This window comes from Palaemon carinicauda, chromosome 8 (genome assembly GCF_036898095.1).
Source record: "Palaemon carinicauda isolate YSFRI2023 chromosome 8, ASM3689809v2, whole genome shotgun sequence".
NCBI lineage: Eukaryota > Metazoa > Arthropoda > Malacostraca > Decapoda > Palaemonidae > Palaemon > Palaemon carinicauda.
The window spans coordinates 139,625,414-139,637,371 of NC_090732.1; the positions used below are offsets into that span (position 1 = coordinate 139,625,414).

At 33.5% G+C, this 11,958-nt stretch overlaps 1 protein-coding gene across 1 annotated transcript in view; it reads left to right on the plus strand.

Annotated features, from left to right (window-relative positions):
* The first annotated feature begins 299 nt into the window (after window positions 1-299).
* The window catches only part of LOC137645474 (spidroin-2-like), a 44,184-nt gene continuing 32,525 nt past the window's right edge, over window positions 300-11,958 (plus strand). Inside the window, exons 1-2 of the mRNA XM_068378279.1 lie at window positions 300-1,457; window positions 9,616-9,654. Of these exons, the coding sequence (XP_068234380.1) occupies window positions 707-1,457; window positions 9,616-9,654 (790 nt within the window). The 5' untranslated portion in view covers window positions 300-706. The remainder of the gene's footprint in view (window positions 1,458-9,615; window positions 9,655-11,958) is intronic.

Consider the following 11,958-nt stretch of genomic DNA (forward strand, 5'->3'; position numbering starts at 1 on the left):
GGTAACCAAAATATTTTCCGGAGAGAAAAGGTATTTCCGAGAAAAATATCAGCCCTTGGGACGCTATTATCGAAATCCTTTACCTACAAGATTTAACAGAGCGCTTTCTTGCAAGGAAGATTCTTCCACTTGCCCAATGTTTTTGTCGTAGTGCCGGTTAAGGACGCCCATTGGCGGGGCACTGAAGCAAAGCCAGCTTTCGATTGGCTGGATGCAGACGAGAGGCGGGGCTACAGTGACAGTGGGCGGGGATGGGATGAAATCTCAAATGCGAGGCAAAACACAGAGCTGACCGCCATTGTCTCTACAGCAAGGAAAGAGTAGAAGTGAAGTCCCGGTTACTTAACGTCTGCGTTTCAGGTCATTCACTTTCGAAAAGTACTCATCTCTGAAGGTATCTTGTGATACTGATACGTTCTGGAACGGTGTTTTCTATTATTTTTTAACATTTCTGATAAGTTTGATTTGACCAGAGAAGTCATTAGACTAAGGAACTTGGCTAGAAATCTCAAGTCTTTAGGGAGGAACCACCAAATATCATACTGGGAGTAATAGTGCAAACTTGACGATTGCAAACTCATTTAAGTGGAATCTCTAAGGAGATTCTGTGCTTGTGTGTTTGAAGTGTTGATCAAGTGCGCGTAGAGGCGTGTGCGGCGGTGCTTTGAGAAGGTGGTGATGGGCGGGTCGCCCTGCTAAGTGTATCATGGTTCTGGTGGACGGGACTTTTTCATCGTCAGACGCTGCCATGTTCCCGACGGCCAACAGGCCGCCCCATTCTGTGGTGGCACAGCAGAGTCATCCTGGGTACTTCGGATACTACCCACAACAGTCGTCTCATCACCACCACCATCCCCACCAGTATGGACCTCTGGATTCGAACTACAATTTCCAGCCCTTTATGACTGGCCAGTTCGGAGATGGACTTCAAGGGGGCGCATGGCACAACCCGGCAGCTGCTGCTGTCTACATGCCGCCGCCGCCTCATCACTCAGCTGCTGCGGCCGCGGCGGCTGCTGCCCACTGCCAACAGCAGCGTTCCCCTGGGTACGACGATTGGAGTGCCTCCATTCACCAGAATGGTGCTGGAGGGGCTTCGCCTTTGCCGCCCTCGCTATCGGTAACAGCTGCAGGAGGACCCCAGCAGCAGCAGCCACCACATACTCCATCGCCTTGTGCCCCCGGGGCAACTGTCCAAGCAGGACCAGGTTCTCCGTTTTCTCACTTCCCCAAGTTATCCTCTGTGGGTGGCGGCCCTCCCGACTATATTACCGACGGAGGAATTCCTGGAGGTGGCGGGGCGCAGTCGCCGCACGAAAGTATCTTAGGGCTCGGAGATGGCGCTGGGGACGCAGCGTCTCCCCCAACGGCCCAAGGGCCTCCTCCCAGACCTCAACAAGTTCGGTCGCCCTACGAATGGATGAAAAAGCCGTCTTACCAAGCACAGCCCAGCAACGGTAAGTGAGATTTTTCCTGTTTTTATTCGGTTTCTGGTAAATAATATGGTCGTATTTGTTTTGCAAGGGCGTTGGACGACGGCGATCCCGCTAAGAATTAGTGTTCTCAGGTCGTGGCACTTTCTTCAGATATATTACCTTTATGGAGATGATTTAAAGTCTCATTTTGATGGTAATTCATAATTTTTCCTAAACTTTAGCACCCCTCTCTTTTCCAAATGGTATGCATCGTTACGGGTAGTATTCTGCTTTTTTTTTCCATAGCAAAAGTAAGTCCAGCCGTGTTAGGTTGCAGATATGTCACTGTTTTGTTAACGGTCTATGATTTGTTTTAAAGTTAGAAAGTAATTTATTGGTGTAACAGGCGCTTCACCACTGATTTTATCATTCCATGCCCCTTGATTATTCATCAGTTTGATTTTCTTCTAAATTTTTGTCGTTTTACAAGCTTTTCTGTAAAACTTTTTGTTTTTTCTAACCAGTCTTCGAAATATCACAAATTTTAAGTAATTTATATTTTTCCTAACAGTACTTACCTCGAACTACTTTCTTAGGAGTTTTGTCTTGATTAGGTACCCAGGGAAATAACCATTCGATAGTTGTTTAGAGTTTGCTCCAAAAACTTACTTTACTTGTTTTGGGTTTAAATCCAACCCTACACTGAAGTCTAGTGAACTACTCGGGCGGGTCCATATCAATCATCTAACGAAACATTTTCATTATAACTTATACAATTCTTTGATTGTAGCATCTTCCAAATCATATGATCTTGTAAAAAGTAATGTCTTTAGTTTCTTCTTAAATTCAATTGCTCCCTTTAGGTCCTTCATTTCAGTTGGCAGTTTATTATAATGTCTAGGCGCACAGTAGCTAAAAGCCCTTTCACCAAATTTACTATTTGTTCTTGGTTCAGATAGTCTGTCACTCATGTGTCTTATGGTAACATTTGTTTCTAGCTTTAGTTTGTTCAGGCATTCTTTTAGATATTTTGGTTCAGTATCTGAAACGTTAGTAAGATTAGCTTGTATTCAATTCTCGCCTTTACCGGCAGCCAGTGTAATTTAATTAGTGCAGGGGTAATTCTATCCCTATTGTTCAGTCCTTTTATTTAGCGGCTCTAGCACACAAATTTCCGATGTTTAAACGTTTCATTGCGTAATCTCAGGCTTTTGTCCTGATTGATATATTAAACTACTTTACCGGCTTCCATATATTATATGCTGTCAAATTTTAGTCGTACTAAGTCGCGGAAATGTGCCATTGCAAAGTTTTTTGTTTTTTTTTTTATCCATGTTAATTGTTATTTATATTTTTTTTTTTCATCTTTAAGGGTTCAAGCGCAATCTGGATTTCTTTGATTGGTCATTTATTTAGAAAAGTTCGTGCTAAATTGGCTATAAGAATATGGGAGTTTTGTTCAGTAATAAATTGAATATATTTATGCACACTGCTATACACAACAGAATGTTACTGTGACAAAAGATTATAAGACAAAAGCTGTAACAGATACAGTATATGTTAATGCCATGTAATGTAAGCGCCAGCATGAAATCTGTTTTAGCGATAGATTTTAGCCAAAGAAATAAAATAAATATACCTACAATAAACGTAATAGCGAAAAAAACAAATATTCAAGGGATGTGGAATGTCTTAATTTGGAAAATTTTTTGTTCAATATTTGCTGATTGGGGTGAAACAACTGGGTAGTAAAGTCTTGCAGAAATTTTGATTTACATAAAATAATTGTTTTTTTTTTTTTCCTGGCAACCACGGCCATTGCAGACCATTGGTTTTGTCGGCAATTAAAAGGTGTTACTCAATTTGTGGCACCAAACTATTTTTCTCTTAATGTTTAACTACATATTTTTATAGAATTATCAATACTGCTGTTGTAGAGACATTTAATATTTAATACTTGCGTATTGAACATTACAAAGCCTTAAGTTAAAATGTATAATTAATGTTGTTGTTAGCTTTAATTTAATAATAACAGTAACGATGATTTTGAGTTCACACACTTTGAAAACTTTGAGTATGCGGTTTAAACTTTGATATTTCTCTATAGCATAAACCATAAGTATCGTTGGGAAAATAGAATCGCAAAATTACATATACAATGTACATAGATCCTTAAATACCATAGATATCAATTACTTTTAATTGTTGTTTTCCTGGTCCTGTCACTCGTGGAAACCGTGTACCTTACTATACAAGGTATTTTGTATTCTACATTTTAAGGTATTTAGTTTATCACATAGCGAATTCCACGTTGTTAAATTCACACTACCAAAGCACTGTGAATTAAGATTATTTAATGATTAATAGAGCGGCGAGAAAAAAAATATCCATCGGTTAATTATTTTTTTTGTATTTATAATTTGCTAAAATTTGCAATGACTTGTTACATTTCTTTAATTTTGTGAGATATTCCTTACTTAGTATATTTTCAGTACGGTATTTTAATATAAATGCTATTCTTCATAACTTTTCCACTTCTTTAATTAATGTTATCATAACTGTCATAGTTGCCTCAGATTTAACTTCAGCGTTATTCATTAGTAATCACCCAATACTATCACGTAATATGAAGCCTGCGCTTGTTTTCATATCTAGATTTTGATTTATCCTAATTTAATGCTACTAAATTTGATTACAATTTTATCATCGTCATTTTCCGCCCGTTATCGTTACATTTTCCTTTCATACAATTGAGAGACTCATGTTATTATTTCGATTATCCTTTTGTTTTTATCACTCCGCAATATATTTAGGTTCAGCTCTTTTCTCTAAGAACATCAGCTTATCACGACAGGCTTTCACGGGGACTGACCTCCTTTGGACGCTGGCTTTCATTCTATAAAGTATTGTTGTTATGATAGGTCTTACTTGATTTTTAACGCTTATTTTGAAGACTTACTTTTAGTATTCACGTGCCTTATGTTGCCGTTTTCACCCCATATTCAATCAATGTATCTCTCTCTCTCTCTCTCTCTCTCTCTCTCTCTCTCTCTCTCTCTCTCTCTCTCTCTCTCTCTCTCTCTCTCTCTCTCTCTCTGGTATATATAATTACTTTAAAGGCTACTTTTCTGGTCCTATACAGCAGGGTAACCCTACTCTTAACAGAACCTTCATAGTCATTTTATCATCTTCGTTCTAAATCATTCAACGTTTCACACCGCATATTGCTCGTGTATTGTCAAATCCACACTATTAAAGCACCTGGAGAACAAGAGCTTGAGTGTTTCTAACATGAAACAATAAGGATATTATCCTAACATTGCTCTTGATATGAATAGAAGGTATGGTACTTTATTATAATTGCTTATTACTTAAATAGACTTCGTCATAGCGGGATTGTAATGATGGGGATAATCTGTCTGATACCGAAGATTGCTCACTGGTTTTATAGAAGAAGCGACAGTCCAAATCTTCGGTAGTGTTATCGAGATTAATTACGACATTGTTCATGTTAATGAGATATTAAATTAGCGTAATTCATGTACGTATTTTCCCTTGCATTTTTATCATAAATTCGAAGATAGTAGTAATCGCGGAGATTATGATAGCGACATTTGGACATAAGCCGTCGAAATGCTAGCGAGCGGTGTTCCTAGATTATGCACAGGTGAGAGTTTCTGGATAGATATGTCGCTTGGGATCAGATTTCTCTCTAGCTATTTATAATAATATTCAATATTAGTTACAACCATAATCGCTTTCCAAAATTGACAGTGGACTTTAGTTGATAATGTAATTCGTGTCGCCCTAAGGTAAAATACAAACGAAGTATACCGATGTAAGAGATACTGTGCATAATTCACTGTACAAAAATTTTGCTTGTATTTGCTTTATTAACTATAAGGGCTGGTTTTCTGGTCGTAAATTGTATGGGAACTACTCTCTACAGGACATTTGCATTTATTTTATCATATACATTCCCAGGCAGTCAGTATTTCACACCTCATTGTATGTTTATTGTCAAATCCATATAATCGAAGTACTTAGAAAACTAAGAAAGTCGCCAGTTTCTTCTTGAAAGCCTGAATATCTTCAGTCTTTCGGATGTCTAGTGGGAGCTTATTGTATAGTCTTGGGGCCGCATATATGACACCTTAAAACAATCAATTGCCCGGGCAGGAATCGAGGTGTATATATATATATATATATATATATATATATATATATATATATATATATATATATATATATATATATATATATATGTAAACCAAAATATGAAAATTGAACGTTAAATTTTTTTTAGAGTAATATAAAAATAAAAAATAAATATATACAGTATATATATATATATACAGTATATATAAATATATATATATATATATATATATATATATATATATATATATATATATATATATATATATATATATATATATATATATATATATAATTTGTATATTGTGCGAAAAATTATTAAAGTGCTAGTAAACACATTTGTGCAAAAGTTACATTATTCATAGGTTTTGATATGATAATCTTTTACTCCAATTCTTTCATTATCTTATGTTATCAGTGCTGTCGTTAAATGAAGGAAAAATTCATCTTAGGTACTTGCATAATATTTTTCATGAATCTGACCGTCCTTTGCATTCAGATATTTCCAAGCTGTACCATCCAGCACGTAGTGTAAGCAATAATTTCTAAGTCTTGCTTCCTCCATCATAAGGCTTAATGCTACACAGTATTCTAGGAGTCTTATTTCAGCTTTGACCCCGTAGTTGAATAGGTTGAACTTCAGAAGTTCAAACTAGTTGCAGATGTTTCTTTTTTTTTTTTCAATTGAAAATGTTGACATGCGAGTGTCTCGTTTTATAGTTTATTTTTGTCATATCTATTTAGAATTATTTATCTACTTTAATATTTCTTTGCGTATCTGCGCTTTCTGCGCCGAGCTGCTTCGCCACACCTTGGACTTGTAGCATTTTGCCTTATCAATTAGGGTTGCTGCTTGGACGGTAATAATAATAGTAGTGACAACCTCTGTCGGATATTGCTTTTTGGTATTTAAAAATAATGTAATGGATATGATTGTATTTTAGCGTTCAGTCTCTGTTGTTCTTGTTAAATTGTTCTCGTTCGAAAGAAACCTAGAATGCTAGTGTTAACTGTTTTTTAAGTTGATGAGTTTAAATTAGTAGTTTAGTTTTACGATGTTTTTGTTACTACAGTATTCATGCACATCTACATCTAGGAAGGAGAGATGTATACTTTTCAAAATTTTATCTACAGTGTGTATATATATATATATATATATATATATATATATATATATATATATATATATAATGTGTGTATATATGTTTATATATATATATATATATATATATATATATATATATATATATTTATATGTATATAATATATGTTTATATATATACATATATTTATATATATATACATATACAGTATATATATATATATATATATATATATGTATATATATATATATATATATATATATATATATATATATATATTAATATTACTGTATATAAGTATGTGTACATATATTGTGGGAATGCATTGTGTGATATATACTGTAGGCTATATTGTTTGTGCGTGTGCTTGTAAATGTAAAATTACTCATGGATACATAACTGATAAGAGAATTATATTAGCAATTTTGTCATCGGAAATGATACACATTAATCGAATCGCTGTGTTGAAGGCTCCCTTATCGTAAAATAGGAAATCCCGACGTTGTCCGGAGCTAACGCGAATTGAAAGAATTTTTTATATATTGTCAATGCTTTATACATTTGCAGATTTTTTCCCTCCTATTATTATTATTATAATATTTTTGTTATGAATATTTAATAGTTATTTTTGTTTCTTTTTAATAGCGTCAAATCTAATTATAATAGTTATTTTATTGCCATCAGGATTAGATGTGAATATTTTTGTTATGAAAATGTAAGTTATTTTTGTTTCTTTTTAATAGCGTCAAATCTAAATATAATAGTTATTTTATTGTCATCATGATTAGATGTGAATATTTTTTTATGTTAATGTAATAGTTATTTTTGTTTCTTTTTAATAGCGTCAAATTAAATATTTTCGTTATTTTATTACCATCAGGATTAGATGTATATTTTGAACTGGCAGTTTATTCATGGGAATAGTAAACTAATTAAAGTGAATATTTTGTATTTGGTGTCACGCCGAACTATCTTTTAGTTCGAACCCCTTTTTTTTTCCTAATTATTGTGAATAATTGCATACTTTCTCGTTTCCATAATATTTTTTACAATTTTAATAGTGATAGTTAATGCATTGGTATTGTGAACATATCGAATGCTTATTTGGCTAATGAACCTTTAGCGATTATATGACATTTAAATTCATCCTTGTGATATTTTAATGTTTTTTTCCTGGTTTTAAGAATAAGGGAAGGATGGAATAAAGTAAAGAGATATAAACCCGGGATTTTTTTTTTTTTTTTTTGACATTTGGAGCTTAATTTTGTAGTATCACTTTGAAACGAAAATTCAGTACTAAAGTTCTTTTTCGGGTTATGATACTTAGGAACATTAGATTCTCCTATTTAGTCAATGATTCATCATAGTTGCTGTGTGCTTGATCACAAAGTTTATTCAGGCTTGAACACTCGCTAATGGGCACAAATTGTCATGTCAGAAGACACCTCTTCATGTTTTCTTATGTTAATGAGAGAGAGAGAGAGAGAGAGAGAGAGAGAGAGAGAGAGAGAGAGAGAGAGAGAGAGAGAGAGAGAGAGAGAGAGAGAAATTATTTTTTCCAATATTTGGCCAATCATTTCCAAAGATTCATTACCAATGTTGTGGATTTGTGAGGATTTCATCAATCAAGTTTGATCAGCTGTTGATTGCATAAATTACGAATATGTTGGGATTTACTACATTATATATATATATATATATATATATATATATATATATATATATATATATATATATATATATATATATATATATGTATATATAAAATGTTTTAAAGTTTTTAATTCGGATATTACGATGAAGATTTGCGATATTGTTAGCATTTTTTTTATTTGGGTTTATTACAAATACTCTCGGGAGTTTGCTTGTAATCGCACTCATTATGCATACTTGTGTTTTCAAATAAACCATAAATTCCCTTTAATAACTCGCTCTGCCACGAGTATGAAGACTGTTAGGGAAATAACTTTCATGATAAATTTCTCTGCCCTGTCACGGATTCGAACCTATGGCCGATAGCAATAGTTATATTTTATCTATGACACACCCAGGTTCACATCTGTAATATACATCTGTTGGCCATTTTAGAAATGCACCATTATACGTGAAAATTTTCTTGTAAGCTTTGATAAAACTTGTATATCACAAACGAACCAAGACAAACAGTCTATATTTCAAGGGTCCTTATGGTCAACAGATGAAAGATTCTCCATTGCAATATGTCAGCATAAAGGTAGATTATCGTTCATGGTAGTAAAATTAAAATTTCAAGTTCGTTCGTTATTCCATATCCATAAATTTAACCTGAAGGAGACAGCGATCTTCATTTTAGTTCTTTCTTGGAATGTGTAATTAAACAACAATGTGAAGATTTAAGACTACCTCAAGACATAATTTACCTTTGTAGGTGTGTTTTTCCGTGCTCTGTTGATCGGTAGAGCCTTTTTTTCGAGAAGACTTTTGGTTTTGATAATATGATCAGGGAAGTTAGTTTAGTTTGGGGAAGTGGTATTATAGAATGGTTGAATCACGTAGTTTTGACATTTCACCTGGTTCATTTAAAGTATTCATACGGAAATAACCGCATTTTTCGTATTTTAGTTTATGTAAGTTCTATTTTAAGCTTGTTCGGTGAAAAGGGAAGAAGGCAATTTGAAGTTTCCGTCGGTTAGACCAAAACAAAATTATGTATTTCAGCATGAAAAAAATAATGATGAGAGATGTAATAAATCAAATTATGCTCTGATCGTAGGTCACTAATGATGAACTTAACATAAATTTCTAATTAGCTTGTATATCAACGTCCGCGCTCTACCTAAAACTTATGTCTGAAAATGAGTCACGCCATTAGCGCCAACATTTGCGAGTATTTGTCATAATCGCTTGAAATTACAAGTGACTACAACGATACTGAATCTGCACTTTTCTCTTACTTATAGATGGCGCCTACCTGGACTTGGATGGATTAACGATGAAAGGTCAGTAAATTGAATGCTTGATTATCTCCTTCCCTCCAAACCCCACCCCAGCACTCCATGTCCCTCTCCCAAATTTGTATGCCGTGTTCTTCATTAAAATTCCCCTCCCCCAATTGTACGGATCGTGACCCTTGCAATTATGCTTCACCTGTCTTTCCCGGATATATATTGCAAGTATGATGGCGCTGGCATGATTTGTTTGATCACGGAGATAGAGCATTGTTCCTTATGGAAATGGATCTTGGAGTTTTGTTTTTTATTTAGATTAATGTTTTTTTTTTTTTTTTTTTTTTTAGATTAAAAAAAAAATGGTGCATTCGCCGTAATATCGGCTTGTGTTTCTGATGACAATTACATATGTTATGTCGAGAAGAACCAATGTATGATATGTCATCAGTAAAATTGTAGCTTTTGTTTGTTTATGCAAAAGAATTTAAAGCTGAGACTTATAACTGAATGGGTTGAAAGGAAGTTTACCCATAAACTTCCCATGGTTTTTAACCTTTTCACAAAAACTTTACGTATTAATTATATTCTAGTTGTATTTTACTGGACAAAAAGGTAAACTGATATTGATTTTTTATGTTAACTTCTCAATACCTTTTGAGAGTACCAGGCAAGTTTTGGTAATCATTATGTATGTACAAATACATACATAAATGTTATGCAAATACGCACATTTTTGCGTATTACTTTTATTGTTTTAATAATTATTAGCTTTCAAAATTAATCTTGTAATTCAGGATTTCTTATTTTATTCGTTTTACGCCAAACCTTAATCATTTTTCTTCTTATGATATGTACGTTTATGAACATGCTATGTTTGGGAATATCACTCTGGGAAGGTAGTTGATTCCATATATATATATATATATATATATATATATATATATATATATATATATATATATATATATATATATATATATATATATACATGTATATATATATATATATATATATATATATATATATATATATATATATATATATATATATATCAAAAGAAAAGTAGCCTGCAATTAGGTATCCTTGTTTTCGGGAAAAACTGTTGATCTATTTTGATTTTTTTTATCATCAACTGTGGAAAAAATCTCTAATAATAAAATTATATCATAATATATTTTTTTTATCAATAGGAACTTCGTAGGTTTTTTCATCAGTTAATTGTTCGTTATCATAGACTTATTGTTTGTAAACATCCGATTCTTCAGAATAGGCGAAGGTAATTTCCAATATCCTGTTTGACTAATATGCTGCGTTATTGACACTTTCAGTTTTTGCAAATCTTTTAAGAGAGACTTGTTTTTTTCTAAACCTTCCAGGTTAATATTTTTTTTACCTGTATTAATTTAGTTTAATTTATTTTTTAATATTATTAATTATAAACATTTCCCACCTACACTAGCGTACATGGGAATCGCACCGTTTTTAAACTCTCGCAAGAAAATTTGCCGAGAAAGTTCTGGCGGGGTTTCTGCGTGGCTGCCATCGACTTCGGAAACCACACGGGCCCTCGAGTTGTGGTTTTGTGGCCCAAACCAATATCTCGGTTGAGGTTGTCTTCGCTATAGGGTTTTTTTTTTTCGATGGGAGGGGGTTGCGGCAAGGTGAAGGGGTTTTAGTCGATATTGCAACCAACCGCGGAACTTCCCATACTTGCCGTATGTGCAAGACCAACTTTGCTATATAGTAAGTAAAGTAAGCTGAATATGTTTTCTCTCATAAGTTTGGCCTTTTCTAAAATTTGATCGGAAGGTCTATAGAATCCATAACGCATTGGGCGCAGAAAACCCTTCATTCGTATGACCGTGTGACAGGATGCGGACTCTGCAATCCCTTTTGTCAGAATCCTTTGCGAAGAAGCGCGTCGTTTATACATGATGAAGCTTTTAATTTTGCGTGGAAGGGAATATTATTATTCCATATCCCTCTCGCTACTCTATATTGTAGTAGTTATGATAACGGTATCTTGTTCAGAGCTTCTTGACAGTCTCTTATGTTCAGAAATTGCCTTTATTACTTGATGGCCTTGGTAAACTGAAAATTGTGTTCATTGTAGTTATAATAATAATAGTAATAATAATAATTATAATAATAATAATAATAATAATAATAATAATAATAATAATAATAACATTATTAACACTGCTAAGGAACTTGATAACGATGTCGATGATAATGAATGATCATATAAAGAGTGAAGTCCTTGCATTTAATTATATTAAAATTATTGCATTATTTAGAAAGTTCAATTTGATTTGTTCGTGGGTTATGCTGACGTTAAATAAAGAACGGTATAAT